Source organism: Oncorhynchus clarkii, chromosome 13, assembly GCF_045791955.1.
Source record: "Oncorhynchus clarkii lewisi isolate Uvic-CL-2024 chromosome 13, UVic_Ocla_1.0, whole genome shotgun sequence".
In the NCBI taxonomy this organism is placed as follows: domain Eukaryota; kingdom Metazoa; phylum Chordata; class Actinopteri; order Salmoniformes; family Salmonidae; genus Oncorhynchus; species Oncorhynchus clarkii.
The window spans coordinates 47,011,429-47,034,858 of record NC_092159.1 but is presented as its reverse complement, the minus strand read 5'-3'; the positions used below and the strand labels follow the sequence as shown (position 1 = coordinate 47,034,858).

At 44.8% G+C, this 23,430-nt stretch overlaps 2 protein-coding genes across 2 annotated transcripts in view; one reads left to right on the top strand and one right to left on the bottom strand.

Moving 5' to 3' along the window:
• Positions 1 to 14,650, top strand: part of LOC139364920 (acyl-coenzyme A thioesterase 1-like) — an 85,916-nt gene extending 71,266 nt beyond the window's left edge. Inside the window, exon 6 of the mRNA XM_071102146.1 lies at positions 14,576 to 14,650. Within this exon, the coding sequence (XP_070958247.1) occupies positions 14,576 to 14,632 (57 nt within the window). The 3' untranslated portion in view covers positions 14,633 to 14,650. The remainder of the gene's footprint in view (positions 1 to 14,575) is intronic.
• LOC139364919 (netrin-1-like) overlaps positions 1 to 23,430 on the bottom strand; it is a 43,059-nt gene that overhangs the window by 3,759 nt on the left and 15,870 nt on the right. The window contains exons 3-6 of the mRNA XM_071102144.1: positions 12,504 to 12,692; positions 7,936 to 8,085; positions 6,726 to 6,779; positions 2,950 to 3,024 (exon numbers count right to left, since the gene is read on the bottom strand). Of these exons, the coding sequence (XP_070958245.1) occupies positions 2,950 to 3,024; positions 6,726 to 6,779; positions 7,936 to 8,085; positions 12,504 to 12,692 (468 nt within the window). The remainder of the gene's footprint in view (positions 1 to 2,949; positions 3,025 to 6,725; positions 6,780 to 7,935; positions 8,086 to 12,503; positions 12,693 to 23,430) is intronic.

Below are 23,430 nucleotides of genomic sequence, written 5' to 3'. Positions count from 1 at the left end.
ATCATCTGCACTCAGCTGTTTTGATGAACTCTTGAAAAACCAACCTTCTGCTTTTCATGAATCAGTCTTGTGATTTATAGATTTGTCCGTTCTTTTCATGGATGACAAGCAAGATTAAATGAATGAAAATATGTATTCTGATGGCTGTTCAGTTTTCTGGTGAACTGAAACAAGGAGCTCACATTATTGTCTCTCTCTGTGTTGCACAATATTGATTGAGAAAAGAAGAACATTTGGCCATTTATGTATTGAAACTTTGTTTAAAGTCTCTGATGTGTCGCTCTGTTTGATTGATGAACTATGATTGATGATGAGGCTTTTTGGACATGTGACAGCTATGAAGCGGAGCAGTGTGGCCAATGCAGCTGGATGTGTTTCATTAGAGAGAACACTGAACTAAGTATTAAAGGGATAGTTCGCCCAAATAAAAAACCCTGTAAGCAGTCTATGGACAAGGTATCACAGCAATCCATGCTTTGGTTTAGTTTCATTGACTTGAATGGGATTTGTGTCACAAATTGCTAAAACATTGTCATGTGAACAGGGAAAGTAGAAAACAGTGCCAGGGAAACTACATCAAAGCATGGATTGTAGTCATTCCTTGTCAATAGACTGCTTACAGGGTAAGGAAACCAATATGTCATTTTGTAATATGGGTGAACTATCCCCAAACCCTGATTATAGCAGATACGGTCTTGTATGAACAAATCTATTCTATCAAGCAAAGGCTTAACAATTTGAACACCAATTTAATGGGTATAACTACAGAGGAATTGGTGACCAAAATATTCAATATGATATAGGCCTACTGTACAGTTAGGTCTCATGCCAGAAGTCTAAGAGATCTTGCATTGTCTTTAATAAAGGAAACTTATGTGGGTATTTGGCTATACGGACTACGATCTGTTCTTAAATGCTGGCAGAGTGCTGGACGTGCCTCAGGGTTTGTGCTGCTGCTGCTGCGGTTGGGGAGATTTGTACGGTGGTTAGCAGACATGAATCTGCTGATAGGAGATCTGCACCATAATACTACTGTGATTAATGGAATGGAAAACCCTCCGAGGCGAGGGAATCACTCTCCATATGGAGATATGGAGGCTACACAGTGGGACAGCACAATGAAACACTATATAGGAGGCCAATGTTAGGATCCATGGACTGTCCCTACTGCTACTACTGTCTCTCTTACATTACCCCCCCACCCTTCTCATTCTTTTTTGTCTGTTTTTAGATCTAGTGGTGCTGATTCAGAATATAATGATACAAGTCCAGCATCATCCATCATCAAACTCAAATGTCCTTTTAGCTTCAAGTTACAGAAGTTATTTCATTTGTGAAACCGTTCTAAAATAGCAAGCTATGTAAATACCTGTATTTGGCTTGAACTTACTGTAACTTACTGTAACACTGTGGTATCTACAGTGCATGGCACATTTGATCAGAAGTATTTAAGATGCAGATGAACTGCTGTGGAGTCATTGATGACAGAGTATATTTGTTGTGTGATTTGGCTAATTTTTATTCATATGGGGCTTGCTGACAATTCCTAAGGGCCAACTCCGAGCCAAAGCTTCATGCTCCCAGGGTGCACCAGCCTTTCACCATGGAGCAATAAAACTGGACCCCACTGAGGCTGGCGGCTGAGAGCAGGGATTGCCCGAGACCATGGACAGGGGCCAGGGTGAGCAGATCCACAGGGATTAGAGGGAGGTGGAAGGGGAGAGGAAATTGTCCGTTAGCTGTAATTGAGAGGGACTGTGAGAGGACGCAGTGGGAGCTTGCTCTGCGGCCCTCTGAAGCTCAGAGCCCTCTCTTTATGAGGTACTCCCCTAAGACACACTCTCACACACACACACATCCGTCAAGGTGGGACAACAAATCCAAATCGTTCCAGCTAAACCCTGGCAGAGCGGAGCTTTGCAGCTCTCCAAACCAACAGGGGGGCTGGCTCGTCCCACAACCTCTCTCTGAGGACAGTTTCAGCTGGAGTGGAGGAACTGATATGAGCTCAAGATGTAGAGGTAAGAGTTGAATAATCCCTTTGTTTCTCTGCCCAGACACTGATGCCACTGATCTCTGTCTTTGGTGATAAAAGAAGAGGCCCTGCGGTGACGATGCCCCCAGCAAACACTCTTCTCTCTGTCCAGCTCCCCCCACCTCCAGTGAATCTCACATAGTAATGAGTGTATGTCAGTGCAGGGATGTTAGGATATGTGAGACATAGGTTTTGTGTGGCTAGCTTACAGATGATAGATAGATATATATGTTTTCCATGCTAACTAATCAAAGTGTAAGTAGACTGGATTTACTTACTTTATTTTTATTGCACTTTTATTTAACCATGTAGGCTAGTTGAGAACAAGTTGTCATTTGCAACTGAGACCTGGCCAAGATGAAGCATGGCAGTTCGACACATACAACAACACAGAGTTACAAATGGAATAAACAAACACAGTCAATAATACAGTAGAAAAAAAAGGAAAACAAAAGGTCTATATACAATGTGAGCAAATGAGGTAAGATAAGGGAGGTAAAGCAATAAATAGGCCATGGTGGTGAAGTAATTACAATATAACACTTAACTACTGGAATGGTAGATGAAGACACATCTGGATACATCTGTTAATGTGCTTTACACCGTCACAGTCGAAAGCTGTCTGGTTTTGTAACACAACCTTCAAGAAATATATATATTTTTTAAATTCCATCATGTCTTATTTCCCATAAAGCAGCACTCCTCAGTCTAATACTGGCTGGCCTGTCCATCAGTGGGGTCCCCTGGGCTCAGCTCCGAGACCATTTCCTTTTGATGCAATGACTCTAATCCTGGGAGCGTGAATAAGCCACAGAGAGGGGCTTGGGAGTGGACATGCCTGTGATTAATAAATACATCTGACCCTCGACCGCTGGCCGACGACTGGGCATATAATTCCTGCACAGTGGACTCACCATAGTCTTTCTTGCAGTACTTCTTCATGTTGATCTTCAGCTTGCCCTTGGATGCCTTGCAGTGAGAATCACAGTCTGTGGAAGCGAGTGAAAAAATGGGTGGATTAGGTTACAGCACAGCCAACATATCACAAACATCTAGATTTGAATTATTCTCTCTCTCCCATGGTTTATGGACTGACCTCAATTATGTTATCTAATAAAAGCCTTTTAGGTACATCCAAGGGTCTACACTCTACCCCCACTGTAAGGGATTGAAAGCTTACATCTATTGCCAGGCCATTTTAGTGTACTTATGGTATACTGTCTCATGTTATGCTGTTATGGTGTCCTTGTGGAGCTGGTGGAGGTTTAAGGCTTCCGCATGCTTCGGTTCGGCTGGCGCCTAGTAGGCGAACCGAACAAGTGTGCTCACATACTCCCTTCGCTTGAAAAATGAGAAAAAGCGGCAATAGTACTGTTTGTCCATCTTGAGGCGCCATAGCCAGTATCCACTTCCTCAAAATAGTTTGCATAAATCTAAGATAACTCAAGAAATCTGTCATTCATTTTGACGTTTTTGCAGAGAAGATCTGAGTCACACAATTTTACATCTAACTAAGATGTTTGGTTTAGTATTTCTCAAGTGAACAAAATGTGCATGAAAATTAGTCATCTATCATTTGATGAATCCCTATTGTTGACCAAAGACCGAAGACTTCGGCTACCGAACTTGCAATAGCCTCGAGAAAAAATGTGGTGTGAACGAATAGCCGGAATAAAAACCTTGCCGAAGACCAAAACAAACAAAAACATCACAAAATGTCATAATACACTGAGTGCACAAAAACTGATTGGAAGTGGATTTAACAGGGGACATCAATAAGGGATCATAGCTTTCACCTGGATTCAACTGGTCAGCCTATGGTTTTGTACACTATATACTAACAAACTGTTTGGAGCAGTTTAGGATGGGAAGCATGTGGGCGCCTTTACACATATCCTATTGTCAGCTCACTCCCACTCTCTTCCTCCAACCTCTCCACACAGAATCTCTAGCCTGTCAGAGTTCTGGCATCCATTGTGTCAGCACTCAGGGTTGGGAAGGTCACTCACAAAAGGAGGTCACTGAGGGAAATTAGCTAGTAGCCTAACAAAAATTAGCAGGGGCCTAAACAGTACCCAACCCACTTGAGGCAAGAAAGAGAATACTCTCACGTTGGCCGGGGCCAATCTCTCTGTGGCCGATCTCTCTGTGGCCTCTGAGAGGAGCCTGTTACAAACCAGTGGCCAGAAAGAGCTCATAGTTATGATGAATTGCTTTCGGGTCTGGTGCTCTCCCTTTGACACCAGGCTGTGTTGACCTGGGCTCGCAGGCGTGCCAAGAGGCTTTATCGATGTCCGCCGACCGTCGTGTTGTCAGGGTGCCAGGCACCTTTTGTAATGGGGGAGATGGGTCTGGGACGAGAGGCCAAACTGAAAATGGAAATGGTTTGTTCCCACTTTTCCACTGACTGACACAAATTGGAACCAGAACATCTCCTGGTTTTGCTCCCCCTCCCAGTGTAATAAGCCCCATGCTCTTTTATGGGGGGGGGGGGGGGGGGGGGGGGGCTAGTCGGCCAGGGGGAAAGGGGGAGCAGTTAGGAGAGATGGGACCTTTCAGCTTGCCTGAATATGGACAAACTTCATTATTTCTTCCAGCCCTCTGTCCAGTCCTCCCCTTTCTTTCCCTTTATACTCTGTGTGAATGAGGTTGCCCGGGTAACAGCGGAGCGAGAAAAAAACGTACTCCCCCCAAAAAGGCGGATTGGGGCGGAGGCAGGGGGATGGGGAGAAAGTGCATGTATGTGGAGAAAACATTTCTAGTGAAACGCCTGGCAGCTTTCGGGGGGGTGTAGAAATGAAAAAGTGAAGGGAAATCCCAAAGTAAAATAATTTGACGAGTCCATATCGACCACGCCTGATTTCCATTTAAATGTGGCTAGGGCGGGGGCCCATTTGTCTCCCCCTGTTCCCTGGAGGCCTTCATCGTACCTCCCTTTGATAGCTGGCATTGCCCATTAGCCCAGCAGCACAATCCCAGGACTGGCCATCACACCCACAGCTCTCATTAAGGCCCCGGCCCCCGCTGGGAGGACAAACGTCCCCTTTGTGTGGCCTCTCTAGCGGGGCCACCGCCATTCTCCAGGGTCCCTGGGGACCACACCACTCTTAATTTGGAGGGTGGTGTCTGTGTGGGGTTCCTGACAAGACTCCAAACCCCATTGCAGCTGGTCGCCAACATATGTAGCAGGTTGGCCATTAAGCTCAGTGAAATATGTGGAGCCACACTGTTAGTCCCATGTTAATTATCAAAAGTGACAGAACCTATATGTTTTAGATACATGGCAATTTAAAGGAATACTTCGGGATTTGGGCAATGAGGCCCTTTTTCTACTTCCCCAGAGTCAAATGATGTCTCTGTGTCCAGTAAGAAGGAAGTTAGAGGCAGTTTCGCGAGCCATTGCTAACTAGCATTAGAGCAATGACTGTCAGTCTATGGGTATCTGCTGGCATGCAAGTATCCATTTGAGTAGAAGTTGGACCAAAAACAATTTGGCTTAGGCAACAGGTTTTAGAGACCAATATGTTGCTCCAGGCCTCTCCTTTTCTCCTCATACGCATGCCAGGGGATCTACCCCACAAGCTTGGACTAAGCAGTGACTGAAAGTATGAGCTAAATGTTACAGTGGTATGTCACTTCAAATCAGTGTTGCACTATAGCACGCAGACTCAGAGCTGTGCATTTCAACAATAGGGCTGTAAATAAAGGAGCAAGGGAAGGGTTCTCTTCCCTCTCAGCGCAGCGAGAGATGATTGGAAAACAAATTGGTGCAAATGAGGCATGCAATCAGATTATGGGCTGGAGGCTGAGTGGGAATACATAATGGGAGGCCGGGGAGAGAGAGCTGACCAAAAACCTGGATTTAACATCTCCTGACACAGAGACATCCACTTAAATACTGCAATTATGGAAGGTGAACCTTAAAATACTACAATGTTGAAGGTGGTCCTTAAAATACTACAATTATGAAGGTGACCCTTAAAATACTACAATTAGGAAGGTGACCATTAAAATACTACAATTATGAAGGTGACCCTTAAAATACTACAATTAGGAAGGTGACCATTAAAATACTACAATTATGAAGGTGACCATTAAAATACTACAATTAGGAAGGTGACCCTTAAAATACTACAATTATGAAGGTGACCCTTAAAATACTACAATTAGGAAGATGACCATTAAAATACTACAATTAGGAAGGTGGCCCTTAAAATACTGCAATTATGAAGGTGACCATTAAAATACTACAATTAGGAAGGTGACCCTTAAAATACTACAATAATGAAGGTGACCCTTAAAATACTACAATTAGGAAGGTGACCATTAAAATACTACAATTATGAAGGTGGCCCTTAAAATACTGCAATTATGAAGGTGGCCCTTAAAATACTGCAATTATGAAGGTGGCCCTTAAAATACTACAATTATGAAGGTGGCCCTTAAAATACTACAATTATGAAGGTGGCCCTTAAAATACTACAATTATGAAGGTGGCCCTTAAAATACTACAATTATGAAGGTGGCCTTGAACCCAAATAATATGTAGAAATAGAAAAACATAAAAAATAGAAACTGTGGAATGATATGAATTGTGCTCGTACTAAAATACAATACATTTGTTATGCTATGCTTTAATAATTGCCATACCCTGTGGATACCACATGGCTCAGCAGTGTCACAAACTCACCTAAGGGCTCTTCAGAGCTGGTATAGGTGGAGGTGGGCGATGCAACTGGAATCTCTGTAACAGAGAAACCACAGCACAAACATAATGACATTTCACATCACTACTCAGTTTGACAGCTTCATATGTGGAAAAAAGGAGCAAAGTTGTTAGAACGTCTCAGTTCAATTTCCTGCTCGCCTTCCTTGGGGCTTAAATGAACCTCAGAGCATTGGTGATATACTCTCAGGTATGCCTTAATAGGTTGTCATGTTATTGATGATTAGGACACAGAGATTGTACTTGGAATACACATTAATAGCCAGTTTCCCATTTGAGTTTCACTCTCTTGTATTCGTGACATGCTGTATTGTAAGGTACAAAGAGCCAGGGCCCCTGGCCTTGTTAAAATTGAAGTTGTCAGGAAGTTTGATATTACAAAAATGTAATATTAAGCTATTAAACCTAAAACATATTAGCTCGAAAATATACGAGAAACCAAATATTTTCAGCTCAATTTTCAAGACCCCCCATTTCCTCCATCTTTTTTACACTACATTTGTTACTTTCCCAACGAAATGAAGGAAATCCTATTCCAGTGGGTTCACAGATTGATTTTATCGCTGTGGATCCTGGCCAAGCACACTGATTCCAGTTCCACAATGGCTTTGTTGAATTTCCAAATACAACTTTATCGGAAATGTCACCAATTCAAACGGCTGTATAAATGGTGGCCAATTGTAAATGTCTATGTGTCCCAGCCATCCGAGGTATCTTATCTGGTCATGCCAGCTGTGTTGGTGGTGCTAGCCACCCATTAGCCCATCTTGTGTATGAGGTGTCGTTTATCGCCGAGACGCTGGAATCTGTGGGCTGCTGATACTGCCAATAAACATATCAGTCATCATTACCTTGGACTGGCTGGGTGGATTTATAGGGAGATGGGCTGTTAACGGTGCTGCAACTCACAAGGCCATGTTAGCTTAGACATTATGCCCTGTTTACTTAAGCTCTGGTCTAACTGTAAAATATCCATCCAAAGAAATAAAGGAACAGGGAATAATAACCAGGCCATGAATTCCTGCATAACAAGCATGGGGTTTTGGTGCGATAGAGTACTTGTCAGCGACTACTCCTATTGATGGGGCCAGTGTTGTTACTAGCTGGGCTATGGTTGGGCTGACTTGTGTGGTCTGTCTGAGGACATTTCTCTTAGTACTGAGGCAAGTCATACTTATGCATGGGGCGATAGGAGAGCGGCTCTGCTGGTAGCCCTTGGCACAGCGGTTGCAGGTGATGCCGGTCACGCCGTCCTTGCAGGGACACTGGCCGGTGGTTTGGTTGCAGGTCTTGCCGGCTGCGCCAACTGGATGACAATCACACGCTGTCAGGAGGAAAGAGCAGGAGAAAACAGAGACGAGATGAGACGACATCAACAAAATGTAGATGAAATCTGTTAGGTCTTCACTAGTATTGGTTTAAAACCAATTAGGCGTAAGGCATCCTTTTCAATTCACTCTGCCTCTCGTTCTTCCAATGTTGACTCTCTGAACTTCAAAGTAAGCTTTGAACAAGCTTAAAGTGACTCACAGGCCACCACAGATGGGGACTGGGACCTCAAACAAGTTACAATTACTCCCTTTTTCCTTAATGATTATAGGCCTTGCCATCAGGCATGAGTATTGAGGAACAGTATATTTATTACATTATCAAATAATATCACATTTAGAATTCACTGCACAGTTCCTCTGCCTGGTCTGTTAGCACTTTGAGACTGCACCAGTGTGTGTGTGTGTGTGTGTGTGTGTGTGTGTGTGTGTGTGTGTGTGTGTGTGTGTGTGTGTGTGTGTGTGTGTGTGTGTGTGTGTGAGCCGTGTGTGAGCCGTGTGTGTGTGTGTGAGCCGTGTGTGTGTGTGTGTGAGCCGTGTGTGACCAGTCTTTGTGTTTTCTCTGTGGAGCGTTGTGATCCACGGCGGGCAGAGCAGAGCCTGTGCTCCTCTCAGATTGAGTTCACAATCTAAAGCTTTTTGGCAAAGAGCTCCTCGCAAATATATCCTGAATAATGTTCCCCATTAATGAAAGAATGGAACACACATCAAAGCCGTCTGTTTAAGTTGTTAGTCAGGAGGATCGCACGTTCAATGTGAGAATTTAGTTTTGTGCATGTGCTCTGCCAAACGTTTACCATAAAGCCTGTGTTTGAAGTGGAAGCCCAGTTCTCTCCATTAGAGTTGTATGTGTTTTATGTAGCTGAAGAGTAATTTGAAAATAGCTTTAAGTGGTCCAACAGAGGCTGGAGTTGGGTGTTATTAGCTGGGATTCAACGGGTTTCATCAATATTAGAAGTCACTTGTTAAATAAAAAACTAAAACTTTTCTGTCCTCTTTCTACTCAATTTGCAGTATAAGTACATTTTGTCAAGTTTGTTTGACACATTTTATTGAGGTATAATAAAATCAGCATACAATAATCCTGCCAAAAAAAACAAAAGAATGAATGAAAAGTCATGTTTCTAATCAAGTCCTCCATCTTTCCCAGCCAGAATGTTATTGTGGTTCTTACGTCAGGAATACAATAAATATGACCATTAATTTAGAGACAGGATTCTAAACTGTACGGTACATGGACTGAAACTGTAGTCTTACTCTTGCTTTCTGTTGATTTCATGGGCATTATCTTCTAAAGCATTTCCAAATGACTTTTTAATGCAGGGTGGAACCAAAAAAAAAAAAAAAAACATGAGGTCACTCTTGTCCCTCCCGATGGCATGTGGGTAACATCCATGTGTATTCTAAAGATGTGTGTCTCTTTCTTAAGGGGTTGTAAGGGATTGTACTTGAAAGCCACATTAAAATAACTCTTGTTTGTGTTTCTTTATATTACTTCTAGAGATGCCACTAACCACACATCACAATAGAGATGCACCACTGCGTCTCCACTCAATCCGTCCGCCACCATCTAGTCCTCTTCCTCTGAGCTCACACCACTGCATTGTGCTCTTAATGTTCTGAGTGCTACACTGGGAACCAACTGGAAACGTTCATTCATTTCCCTATGCGTGTGTGTAGCTCCCTGCGGTGTGGAGGTAAAGAGTTGCTGAGTGGTTGAGGGGGAGTGTAATTCAGTGGACCGTGTGGCTGCTCCACTGCTGTGGGCTCCCTGGGCCCGGTGAAAGGCTTATACGGCGGAGTGGATGAGAGGACTGGGAATAAAACAAACCGTTAGAGCTGGGGGCCGCCGGGGGCCACGCTGCGCTCCGAGACCCGTGTTTACACTGCGCTTGATGAGGGATGAAGTCGTTAATCTGGGAAATAAAACATGAGGCATTCCACAATGCTGGTGTTTTGGCCTTTATGGCGGAGGGGTCTATTCTGTAACCTCCACCTTTCAGAGAGTGGTGATCCTCCATTTTGGGGGTTCAGGTTGGAGAATGAAAGCAGACTTCCTCCTGGCTGTGTTGGCACAGCATTGTGTTTCCTGTCCAAAAACAGCAAAGCGAGATGGTTGGCTGAGTTGAACAATAAATACCATGGGCCCTAACTGATGTCACAAAGCGCTGAGTTTGTCACCTGAGGAGAGCACAGCAATCAGGCTGTTTGGGTTTGATCCCAGAGTATGGAACAGAGTAAATGTTGGGACAGAGCTGGAAGCCTTCAGGTTACTGATACAGCCCTCTAGAAAGCCTAAGACAGGTTGCTGTATGTGGTTAGCTCATTAGGGAAGGAGAGAACCTCTGTAACACTAACCTGCCCATAGCTTCCTCCTCTGCCCGCCCCTGACTGCATCCCAAATATAGACTGTAAAAATGTTTGGACTGGCAGCGTGCAGTGAAATAATGATGCTCCCAACCATTAGTCACTTTCAAGAAGTGCAAAAGATCTATGAAATGTGTTAAGAACAACAGCACAACATGAACTACATTTGCCCTGAACTCCAATTCGGTGTGAACTCTGACAGCCACCACTGTGAAACGACCCCAAAACAGTCTGAGTAAGTGGCTGACTTTTATATATGATGGTGGACTGTGTTGATACTTTCACTCTGAGAGACTTGGAATAGTCAGTATGAGTTAAGAGTGAAGGTCCCTTGTGGTCTGTAGTAGGAAATGTAATATGTTGAAGTTCCTGTGACTAATTAGTGGTGGACCAGGCTGAAGGGCACTGGAGAATAGGTACTCTGAGAACCCGCTCTGAGCCAATAGGAATGCAGCCACGGCTGTGGTTGGAGACCACAATATGCGGGTCTGCACAGAGTCACTCACTTGTCACTGAAGCGCTAGCTGGGTCCCAGTGTAATACAGCACATTGAGATGTTGTAATCAGACTGGAAAACAAACGACTTGAAACAATATTCTGTCTTTCATACAAGGAGGATATTACACTCTTAGAAAAAAAGGTGCTACTGTATCTAGAACATGAAACGATTTTTCGGCTGTCCCCATAGGAGAACCCTTTGAAGAACGCGTTTTGGTTCCAGGTAGAACCCTTTCCACAGAGGGTTCTACCTGTAACCAAAAAGGGTTCACCTATTGGGACAGCCGAATAACTATTTTTTTCTAAGAGTGTAGGATATTGTTGTATTATAAGTCTTTTGAAAGACTAGAAGTCATCCAGTTCAGGGTAATGTGGGATGTTGGTGGATCTGATGCTGAGGTGAAATGGTTGGCTTGTTCAAAGAGACTGTTTGAAACAACTCCTGCACTCCTGAATTCCATGGCAGATCTCACTTCTATCGTTAGCCACTCATCTTTTTTTCCCAGAGAAATCCTCTGAGTTCTCCACCTCCCCAGTTACAATTTACAGAAATGTAGGGCGATTCATTATAGCTCTCCAAGTTAAGCAAATAAAGTCGATTAAAATGTGGTCACTAGGGACCGAGTGTTGGGATCCTCCCCTGCTTTAGTGATAAAGGTACTTCAACTACATTGTTTCAAAGGCTCTGTCCACAGAAATGCTGTTATTACTGTAACCTGTAACCTCTATTTGAGAGAGATAACTTAAGACTTGGACAAGAAACAGAGGTAGAAGTTAAAGCATTTGAGGTAAATGCGCAAAATATGCTTTTTATTAATCCACTCACTCAAACCTGCCTCAGCTTGTGCTGGTGTTTGTGTGATTGCATGTGTGTCTGTGTGTGCGTGCACGTGTGTGTGTGTGCATGTGTGTGTGGACACGTGTGTGTGCGCATGTAAGTGTGTGTGAGTGACAGGGGCTTGTTTGCTCAGTGCCTCAGCCTGGCTTCTCTCCCCACGGTGCAGGGAGACAGAGGGAGTGAAGCTTTTCTCTCCTCACACACTAATCCTGAACAGCATGGACTCAAACCTGGCTTAGGTGCTCACACCTGTGAGTGTGTGTGTGTGTGTGGGGATGGGGGATGATAGCGAGATCTGTTTCCACTCAACTATACAGCGGATCAGCTCACACATTGTTTTGCTTGTGTTGTCATGGAATTCCCACTAGACTCCAAATACCAGAGTCACACAGGTCAGCAACACTCACACTGGCAAGGTGGGAGCTTTTGTCTTTACAACTATCTTTCACCTGTCTCACATAATAATAAATAGTAGTGAAGTACTGGAAAGTAATACGCAATAAAGTTATCAAAAGATTGTTGGAAGACTTGTTTCGTGCTGATAATTTGTTGAATTTGTAGATATGATGGCAGAACAATTCAACTTGTTTTCAAACAACATACGTCAAGAAAGTCCAAAACTGAAGCAGAATATCAACTAGTGTGAGGTTTGGGTGTCATGCAGCCATTTTGACTAGCCCACCCAGCAGACACCCAGCCCAGGAACTGTACCTTTGCAGGCCCTCCTGTGGGAGATGGCCTTGGACATGTCCCGGAAGAAGCCCTCCTTGCAGTAGTGGCAGTGGCGTCCGGCCGTGTTGTGGCGGCAGTTGAGACAGACTCCGCCGCTCCTCCGCCCAGACAGCTTATACAGCTCCATGTTGAAACGACAGCGCCGGGCATGCAGGTTACAGTGGCAGGCTGCAGAAAGATGGAGAGAGGGGGAGAGAAAGAGAGGCGAGGGGGAGAATAACACAGAGGTCAGTGCGTTCGCATGCTTTTTACACAGGTGTTGAGTAATGAAGACTTTGGCCACCTTTGGCCTCCACTTAATGAAGACTTTGGCCTCCTGAACCTCAACACTCAACACGAAAAAACTCCCACCATGCAACCTTGCAGTTTAGCTAGTGCTTCATAAGCTGGAACTGAAAACTGATGAACTTAGCAATTTAATTCACATGTACAGTATATCACGGTAGGGTGTTGACCACGTTACTTTCCAATTTCCAAAAAGCTAGTGGAGGGGAACCAAATAACAGCCAGTGAACTGTAGTGTATGGAGACCCTGAGAAAGTTACTGTTACTTTAATGACATCAGTGGGTCAAAGTCCTCTGGTCAGACATGTCATTTGGAGACAATGAGTTATGAAAACAGATGGATTGGCCAGGCTGTGAGCGATCCAGTTTCTATGAGTAAAATGGTGTAGTCCGACTCCACGCTCTCCTTTCCCCTCCACCTGCTTATAGATTTGACCTCTGACCCATAGGGATGTTAGGAGAGAGATTTCCTTTCCCACAGATCTCACAGCCTTCACTAACTCTCTTAGTTGTTTTATTGTCATAACATTATGAGGGATAACTTCTCAATTAAATCGGGTGATTCATTCATCAGTTCATCAGTTCTCTCTGTGTGTTAGAGCCAGGGTGGACTTTCCACCTCTGCTCCAGTGATATTCTCTTCCAAAGCACTGTGAAAGAACTTCCATTTTTTTGGCTTGCATTTGAGCTTTTTTTGTTTTAGTCTCATCCAGGCACGTACTGCTGTGATAGGGCTGGAGGAGGAGAAGCCCGCATGGTTTGTTATTTGTGGATAATCTTTCCATCAGTGCACCCTGCCTTAAGGTTATAGTTACAAGATCTGAGCGATAAGGGCACATATGCTACACGTTCATCAGCGCTCCCAATCACGTACCAACCAACTCACACCTGCCATTGGGGACCAGGGTTGCCAGGTGGGTGGGATTCAGAGCTGCTTCCTCTAAATTGGGGCTTAAACGCACTCAGTCACACACAAACCGAGGTGTTTGGCAGCTGTCATGGGCTTATCACACCTCAAACCCCAGGGCCGATCAGCACACTCAGAGAACACCAGATCCCCGGAGCTTTGAAGCGTGCTCCCTCCCTCCTTCTCTATCCCCCCTCCCTTCCCTCTCTCTCCCCCTTGCTCTTTACCGCCTTCTTATCCCAGATGTTATCTCCACTTTAGGTGGACGTGTGAGTACAAATGTAATGGGATTTTTTATGAATGGGAAATGGAATGGAATGCTCTTAGTGTTCTAACCAGAGGAAAACATCCTACAGATAAATGCCCAAATAAAGGAAACACCAACATAAAGTGTCAAGGGCATTGAGCCACCAGAATAGATAGATATTCTACAAGTGTCTGGAACTCTATTGGAGGGATGCTACACTATTCATCCACCAGAAATTCCATCCTTTGGGTTTCTGTTGACGGTGGTGGAAAACGCATCTCAGACGTCTCTCCAGAACCGCCTGTAAGTGTTCAATTGGGTTGAGATCTGGCGACTGAGAGACACACACACACACACACACACACACATACACAAACACATTTTAAACCCCCATGCTCCTTTGAAACCCCTCTTTTAAAGTCACTGAGATCTCTTCTTCTAGCCATGGTAACCAAAATGATGGGTAAGTGGGCTTTTTAAACATGAGCATGAGACGTTATGCATGAGACGTTAATTGCTTAATAAACTCAGGAACCACACCTGTGTGGAAGCACCTGCTTTCAATATACTTGGTACCCCTCATTTACTCAGGTGTTTCCTTTATTTTGGCAGTTACCTGTATGCTGGTACTGTAACTTTAATCTTCACAGTGAGCCAGATGAAAGTTGAGAGATAAGAAATACCAGGTAAGTATCTGGGCACATGCATTCTGCATGCAATATAGGCCAAATCTCCTATTACTTTGACAAGCAGCACGTCTTTGTGCGGTCTGTGTGTATACAATACTGCTTCAGCCTGTGTGTGACCCACTGTGTGTGGTGTCTATGTGTGTGTGAGAGAATGTCTGCATCATGTGATTAATAAGCGTTATCTCCTTGGCTTTCCCCAGCCTCTCCTAATGAGCGATGTGCTATCTCATACACACTTCCCCAGCCTCTCATAATGAGCGCTGTGCTATCTCATACACACTTCCCCAGCCTCTCCTAATGAGCGCTGTGCTATCTCATACACACTTCCCCAGCCTCTCCTAATGAGCGCTGTGCTATCTCATACACACTTCCCCAGCCTCTCCTAATGAGCGCTGTGCTATCTCATACACACTTCCCCAGCTTCTCCTAATGAGCGATGTGCTATCTCATACACACTTCCCCAGCCTCTCCTAATGAGCGATGTGCTATCTCATACACACTTCCCCAGCCTCTCCTAATGAGCGCTGTGCTATCTCATACACACTTCCCCAGCCTCTCCTAATGAGCGCTGTGCTATCTCATACACACTTCCCCAGCCTCTCCTAATGAGCGATGTGCTATCTCATACACACTTCCCCAGCCTCTCCTAATGAGCGCTGTGCTATCTCATACACACTTCCCCAGCCTCTCCTAATGAGCGATGTGCTATCTCATACACACTTCCCCAGCCTCTCCTAATGAGCGCTGTGCTATCTCATACACACTTCCCCAGCCTCTCCTAATGAGCGATGTGCTATCTCATACACACTTCCCCAGCCTCTCCTAATGAGCGCTGTGCTATCTCATACACACTTCCCCAGCCTCTCCTAATGAGCGCTGTGCTATCTCATACACACTTCCCCAGCCTCTCCTAATGAGCGCTGTGCTATCTCATACACACTTCCCCAGCCTCTCCTAATGAGCGCTGTGCTATCTCATACACACTTCCCTGGCCGGCTCTCCAATCACTCCTCTAATTGTCCCTCAGTGCCAAGGCCTCAAGTACCGATAAGCTATATTTATACGAGCTAGCCCAAAATATCCCTCACAGCATCTATCACACACACACTGTTGTGTTTACAACTGGGAAGCCTGACAACAAAACAACAAGTGAAGAAACAAACAAATATATCCCTAGTTTTCAACATGTGTTCAATAAGAACGTGCATTTTGTCCAATTACGGGAGGAAATGTGATTTCTGTAGTTTCACATCAATAATAGAGATCGTAACAGTGGCTACCTACCTGGCAGTGTAGCCTACACGTAGGGGCTTTTTGTTGTTATTCGAAGCACTGCAGAACATACTTAGAGGTACACCATTTCAATCTATTTATTTTCAAGTGTTGTAATACTGCATAGTGAGACGCTGACATGATGAATCATCCCACAGTTTGCTGTAGGTGGATTAATATTCTGTGTTCTGTGAGAGAATCTCAAGGCCATACATGCCCTGTATTGATAGCAGGTTCTGGATTGTTGCAGGGACTCAGCACCTCCCTGCCACAGACACACATAACCTACCTGTCACCAGGTGTCTGATGTTAACCAAACACTCTGTGTACACGGCTGCCTGTGTTCCTAGGCCGCAGACAGAGGAGTTGTGTGATTTGTATTGAGAGGAATGCTGTGCTTGTTCAAGGATGAAGAGGAAAGGAATTCCAGTGAATTATTGTTTATCCGGGATCAATTAGTCCCTCAGTAAGTGAAGGCCCATAATGATAGTGGCCCATATTATGAGAGGATGCTGTGTGCCAAGCCAAACAAGCCTCTCATCCTCACCCTGTCAGTGATCTGAGGAAAACACAACATCAGTGCCCTGAGCAGATTCATATACCTGTCACATTTTCTCAGAGGTATCCAAATCAAATCAAACTTTATTTGTCACACGCGCCGAAAACAACAAGTGTAGACCTTACCGTGAAATGCTTACTTACAGGCCCTTAACTAACAGTGCAGTTCAAGAAAGAGTTAAGAGGGTGTGTCATTGTAAATAGTCCAGAAGCCATTTGATTAATTGTTCAGCAGTCTTATGGCTTGGGTGTAGAAGCTATTAAGGAGTATTTTGTTCCTAGACTTGGTGCTCCGGTATCGCTTGCCGTGTGGTAGCAGAGAAAACAGTCTATGACTTGGGTGACTGGAGTCTATGATAATTAATTTGGGCTTTCCTCTGACACCACCTATTATACAGATCCTGGATGGCAGGAAGCTTGGCCCCAGTGATGTACTGGGCTGTACGTACTACCCTCTGTAACTCCTTATGGTCAGATGCCGAGCAGTTGCCTTACCAGGCCGTGATGCAACCGGTCAGGATGCTCTCGATGGTGCAGCTGTAGAACTGTTTGAGGATCTGGGGACCCATGCCAAATCTTTTCAGTCTCCTACGGGGGAATAGGTTTTGTCGTGCCCTCTTCACGACTGTCTTGGTGTGTTTGGACCATGATAGTTTGTTGGTGATGTGGACACCAAGGAACTTGAAACTCTCGACCTGCTCCACTACAGCCCTGTTGATGTTAATGGGGACCTTTTCGGCCCGCCTTTTCCTGTAGTTCACGATCAGCTCCTTTGTCTTGCTCACGTTGAGGGAGAGGTTGTTGTCCTGTCACCACACTGCCAGTTCTCTGACCTCCTCCCTATAGGCTGTCTCATCGTTGTCGGTGATCAGGCCACTGTTGTGTCGTCAGCAAACGATGGTGTTGGAGTTGTGTTTGGCCACGCAGTCGTGGGTGAACAGGGAGTACAGGAGGGGACTAAGTACACACCCCTGAGGGGCCCCAGTGTTGAGGATCAGCGCAGCAAACGTGTTGTTGCCTATCCTTACCACCTGGGGGCGGCCTGTCAGGAAGTCCAGGATCCAGTTGCAGAGGGAGGTGTTTAATCCCAGGGTCCTTAGCTTAGTGATGAGCTTTGTGGGCACTATGGTCTTGAATGCTGAGCTGTAGTCAATGAACAGCATTCTCACATAGGTGTTCCTTATGTCTATGAATGCCGTATTTCCATGACAACACTTGATTTTAATAGGTTGATATTTCTGAGCGATGGGTTTGGCTGTGCATCAGGTCGAATTGTGAGAAACTACCACATTGATTACTGTAAACCTCCCGGTGCGGTGGCTGGGCATCAGGTCGAATTGTGAGAAACTACCACATTGGTTACTGTAAACCTCCCGGTGCGGTGGCTGGGCATCAGGTCTAACTGTGAGAGACTACCACATTGGTTACTGTAAACCTCCCAGTGCGGTGGCTGGGCATCAGGTCGAATTGTGAGAAACTACCACATTGGTTACTGTAAACCTCCCGGTGCGGTGGCTGGGCATCAGGTCTAACTGTGAGAGACTACCACATTGGTTACTGTAAACCTCCCGGTGCGGTGGCTGGGCATCAGGTCGAATTGTGAGAAACTACCACATTGGTTACTGTAAACCTCCCGGTGCGGTGGCTGTGCATCAGGTCGAATTGTGAGAAACTACCACATTGGTTACTGTAAACCTCCCAGTGCGGTGGCTGGGCATCAGGTCTAACTGTGAGAGACTACCACATTGGTTACTGTAAACCTCCCGGTGCGGTGGCTGGGCATCAGGTCTAACTGTGAGAGACTACAGACTACAGAGATTTAAGTCTTGTTTATTGAAGTCTGGTTTATTGAAGTCTTGTTTGGCCATGACCTAAGGAACCTAGTGATTTCCCAATTAGAATAGGTATATACTTTGCACATGTTTATAGGACATTTTATGACCTATGCAGTTTGTTAAACAGCATTTGTTTCAATGTGCTGGTACAAACAAATCCTGGGATCATGTGAAGTTAGACCAATAAACGGTTTTAGTTGAAATTAGAGTAAAATAAACTTGTGACATTTCATTCAAAGTGCTTGTTACAGAGCCTACATGATGCCTGCATAATACTTGCATAACACCTGCCTGGTGTGTGGGTGAAGCTTCAGAAAATGAGTCACAATTATTAATTAACATTCATAAAGCACTTATGAAATCAGTGTTCCCACTCATTCCCCCCAAAATATCCAAATCGCAATGTAATATATGAAGTCATAGTTAAGTCAAGTAACTATTTAACTTAATCAATAAAAATGACAAGTGACTAATAGCATGCCTGACTTATGAAAGCATAATGAATCAATGGTCATGTTTTATTAAGGATGAGAACCTATGGTATTACAGCATATCGGCATCAATGTGAGGGACATGGAAGTCACTGTTTGGCTCATTAAGAATTATAGCAATAGCTTTAAGTGGATGATACAATATGTTGCCATCACAACCGGCTGAAAATCACTCCTACATTACTCTTATGAAGTTCTAATACATCATTGTCACAAATATCTGGTTTAATAGAGAAACGCATATGTTATACATTTTGGTGCCAAAAACATGCAAAAATCAGCAGACATGCCTCGAAACACTACTTGTAATTTGCCTCCATTTCTGTGGACCAAGCGATTTGTCACAGAATTAAGATCCAACTGTGCATCTGGGCTGTTGATACATACTGCGTGACTTTAATGGTACAAACGCCCCTGAACGTCTTCTGTGGGGCACTCCCGTTAGATCAGTCACCCATATGCTCTTAGCTTCAAGCCCCAGACATACTCAACATTTTCCTACAATAAATATTTCGATTGCACATTGCTGGAGCAGCTGCTATTTTGATGAGGGAGAAAAAACAACAAAGGCCTTTTGGAACGAGCTATCCAGATGATGAATCATTTTACGAGTTTCCGGAATGCTTTTGATGACTTGAGCTGGGGTGAAAAGACAGAAACAGTATGAAAAAAAATGCAACCTTCTCATATTGGGAGGACTGATTCAGCCAACGGCCCTGATGTTCTTCCATAGCAACCCGTCACCTCGGCGTAATGCTAACATATAAATAAACAAGCGAGAGTGCAGATAAAGAGCGTATAAAGACTCCGTCTGAGCAGAGCTGACAGGTTGAGACAGACAACTGTTTCAACACGAGGACTTCTAGCATGTGTGATTTGTTTTTATTGAGACACACATTGGAGGCGGTGAGGGAGGAGGTTTAAACAGGATGCAGTGATGAACAACCCTGGGGCTGGGGTTCATCTGCAGTGGAAGCAGCACCTGTCTCAGTTCCTTCCTCAGCTATAGGAACTGAATGGAAACTCTGACCTCTCTACGCTGGAAGGTCCAACATCTGCATTGTCCCCCTTAGTGGCCCCTCACACCATACCACTGACACTCGGCATTCAGTAGCTCTCTCTTTTAGAAGGAATGCACACAGGCATTGATGGAAATATTGCTCATCCATGAAGAACATGGAAGAACTGGACAAGAGGGTCTGCCACAGTGACAGTTAATGGTCAGTTCCTGGAAATACTGCATATTGACCAACACAATTATTTTTCACACTTCGACATGGTTGGCGTAAAGGGTAGAGATGATGGAAGCAGTTGAGCCCAGGTGGCCTGATTTTACTACAGAGATGTTATCAAACTAAAGTCATTAGGATGGCCAATTAGTGGCAACATGTCTAATCCCTGGGGGGCTATGGCTTGTGCTTGATTATCATGACAGCACTGAGTGAGACATGATGATCAATCACTCAGCTCACCTTTAAATTTTAAAGACCTGCCAAAGCACACAAGAGTGCACTTTGTGCCCTGAGATGGAAGATGGAAGAGATAAGCCAGGCTAATGAAATGTATTTCTGTGTTATGAAATGGTGTTTGATTCTGATGCTTTTCCATTCAACCCAAGGACCCAAGCATCCTCTTATGTCAAAGGCCAATGCATGGGTCAAAACGCTTAGCCCATTTGAGTCTTCCGAAAGGTAAATGCTGATTTTATCAGTAACTGCTTGCCTTAAACCAAGTCAGAGTGTAAGCTTATAGGGAAAACTCCCAAGGATAACCTTCCAGCTTTAAGCTATCACTCTTGCCAAGAGAATACAACACGAAGAATGTTAAAGACCTGCTACTGAAGGTAAACGTAAACTTCAGGAGCCGCTAAATGGTCATGAAAAGAATCAGACTGCCTAAACTTTGCGGTATAGTACAACACAAATGTTTAATGTTTATAACACCATGAAAGACCCTGACTATGATAGTGTACCATAATGAGAACGTGCACTCTAAATGACTGTACATTGTGTTTTACTGAAAGTCTGAAAAACACTTGTCCTATGCGTCCTAGATCAAGTGGCCCAAATTTCTATGTTCCAGAAAACTCCTTTATAAAGGCCCTTTGACCTGGTAATTTCTATGTTCCAGAAAACTCCTTTATAAAGGCCCTTTGACCTGGTAATTTCTATGTTCCAGAAAACTCCTTTATAAAGGCCCTTTGACCTGGTAATTTCTATGTTCCAGAAAACTCCTTTGTAAAGGCCCTTTGGCCTGGCAGCAAAATGTCAGAAGTGAAGTATGTTGAGCAGCACTGTGTGCCTGAGGACTAATAGGATCTCCTTTACACCACCAACCCTTGTGGCCGTGTTTAGCAACAACAAAGCCTCCCTAATGGGCTCCCATTTCCCACTACTAACGCAGGTTTAATAGCAGTGTGTGTGTTCTCTCCCTGCTCCCCATCTCAGTGGGACACCCTACCCCTCTCTCCCTGTGGGCTCTCTCTCACACAGAGGCAGTTTGGGAAGGCATCTCCCCTCCGCCTCGCTACGCAGTGATGTCATGGGGAGCGCTCTCTTTTTACGAGCGCAGCTCTGTGATCTCTGGCGGAGATCAATTAGCTGAGCAATCAGACCTCCCCTGCTTTTGTGTGAGTAACTCCTCGTAAAACAGAGCGGTTGCCTGGCGACCGGGCACGTGGCGTCTCAACAAAAACAGCCACCCAATGTCAGGCCAAGCCGTGCTTTAAGAACGAAGGCAGAATTAAACCGTGTTTCTCCTGTTCTGAGCATAACATTAGCTAATCTAATGTAACATTAGTGAATGCTAATGTATCCAGTTTGATGGGTGGTGACTGGTGCCACTGTCAAAACCAGTTGTTAATTGGCCTAAACGATGCCAGTCTACTGCACACAAGATGTCATAACCATGGAGAAGTTGGGGTTGGATCCATGTTGTCTGAGAGTTCATTGGAAGCCTCTCAAAAACCATTGTTGATCTCAATGATAATGTTTGTGTTAGCCATCTTTCCCAAGTACTCCTTTGCTCGTGTTATCAGTTAAAAAGGCATAGCTACTGTATGGTATGCCGCCTTGTCCTTTTAGAATAGCTCAGGTGGAACCGCACATCATCTACACATGAACCCACAGAGACTAATCTGTATAAAGCCGGATAAAGCACTAAATAAACTTCAGTTAGTGCTAAATACGGCTGCTAGAATCCTGACGAGAACCAAAAAATTTGATCATATTACTCCAGTGCTAGCCTCCCTACACTGGCTTCATGTCAAGGCAAGGGCTGATTTCAAGGTTTTACTGCTAACCTACAAAGCTTGCTCCTACCTATCTCTCTGATTTGGTCCTGCCGTACATACCTACACGTACGCTACGGTCACAAGACGCAGGCCTCCTAATTGTCCCTAGAATTTCTAAGAAAACAGCTGGAGGCAGGGCTTTCTCCTATAGAGCTCCATTTTTATGGAATGGTCTGCCTACCCATGTGAGAGACGCAAACTCGGTCTCAACCTTTAAGTCTTTACTGAAGACTCATCTCTTCAGTGGGTCATATGATTGAGTGTAGTCTGGCCCAGGAGTGTGAAGGTGAACGGAAAGGCTCTGGAGCAACGAACCGCCCTTGCTGTCTCTGCCTGGCCGGTTCCCCTCTTTCCACTGGGATTCTCTGCCTCTAACCCTATTACAGGGGCTGAGTCACTGGCTTACTAGGGCTCTTTCATACTGTCCCTAGTACGTCACTTGAGTGGGTTGAGTCACTGATGTGATCTTCATGTCTGGGTTGGCGCCCCCCCTTGGGTTGTGCCGTGGTGGAGATCTTTGTGGGCTATACTCGGCCTTGTCTCAGGATGGTAAGTTGGTGGTTGAAGATATCCCTCTAGTGGTGTGGGGGCTGTGCTTTGGCAAAGTGGGTGGGGTTATATCCTTCCTGTTTGGCCCTGTCCGGGGGTGTCATCGGATGGGGCCACAGTGTCTCCTGACCCCTCCTGTCTCAACCTCCAGTATTTATGCTGCAGTAGTTTATGTGTCGGGGGGCTAGGGTCAGTTTGTTATATCTGGAGTACTTCTCCTGTCCTATCTGGTGTCCTGTGTGAATTTAAGTATGCTCTCTCTAATTCTCTCTTTCTTTCTCTCTCTCGGAGGACCTGAGCCCTAGGACCATGCCTCAGGACTACCCTGCATGATGACTCCTTGCTGTCCCCAGTCCACCTGGCCGTGCTGCTGCTCCAGTTTCAACTGTTCTGCCTGTGATTATTATTATTTGACCATGCTGGTCATTTATGAACATTTGAACATCTTGGCCATGTTCTGTTATAATCTCCACCCGGCACAGCCAGAAGAGAACTGGCCACCCCACTGGCCACCCCACATAGCCTGGTTCCTCCTAGGTGTTGGTCTTTCTGGGGAGTTTTTCCTAGCCACCGTGCTTCTACACCTGCATTGCTTGCTGTTTGGGGTTTTAGGCTGGGTTTCTGTACAGCACTTTGAGATATCAGCTGATGTACGAAGGGCTATACAAATACATTTGATTTGATTTGATTTGTATCACAACCCTTAACCCTTAACTACAAGAAAAAAAGACCTGACACTATGGAACAGCAAAATTATATAATTGTGCAATCAGTAATAGCC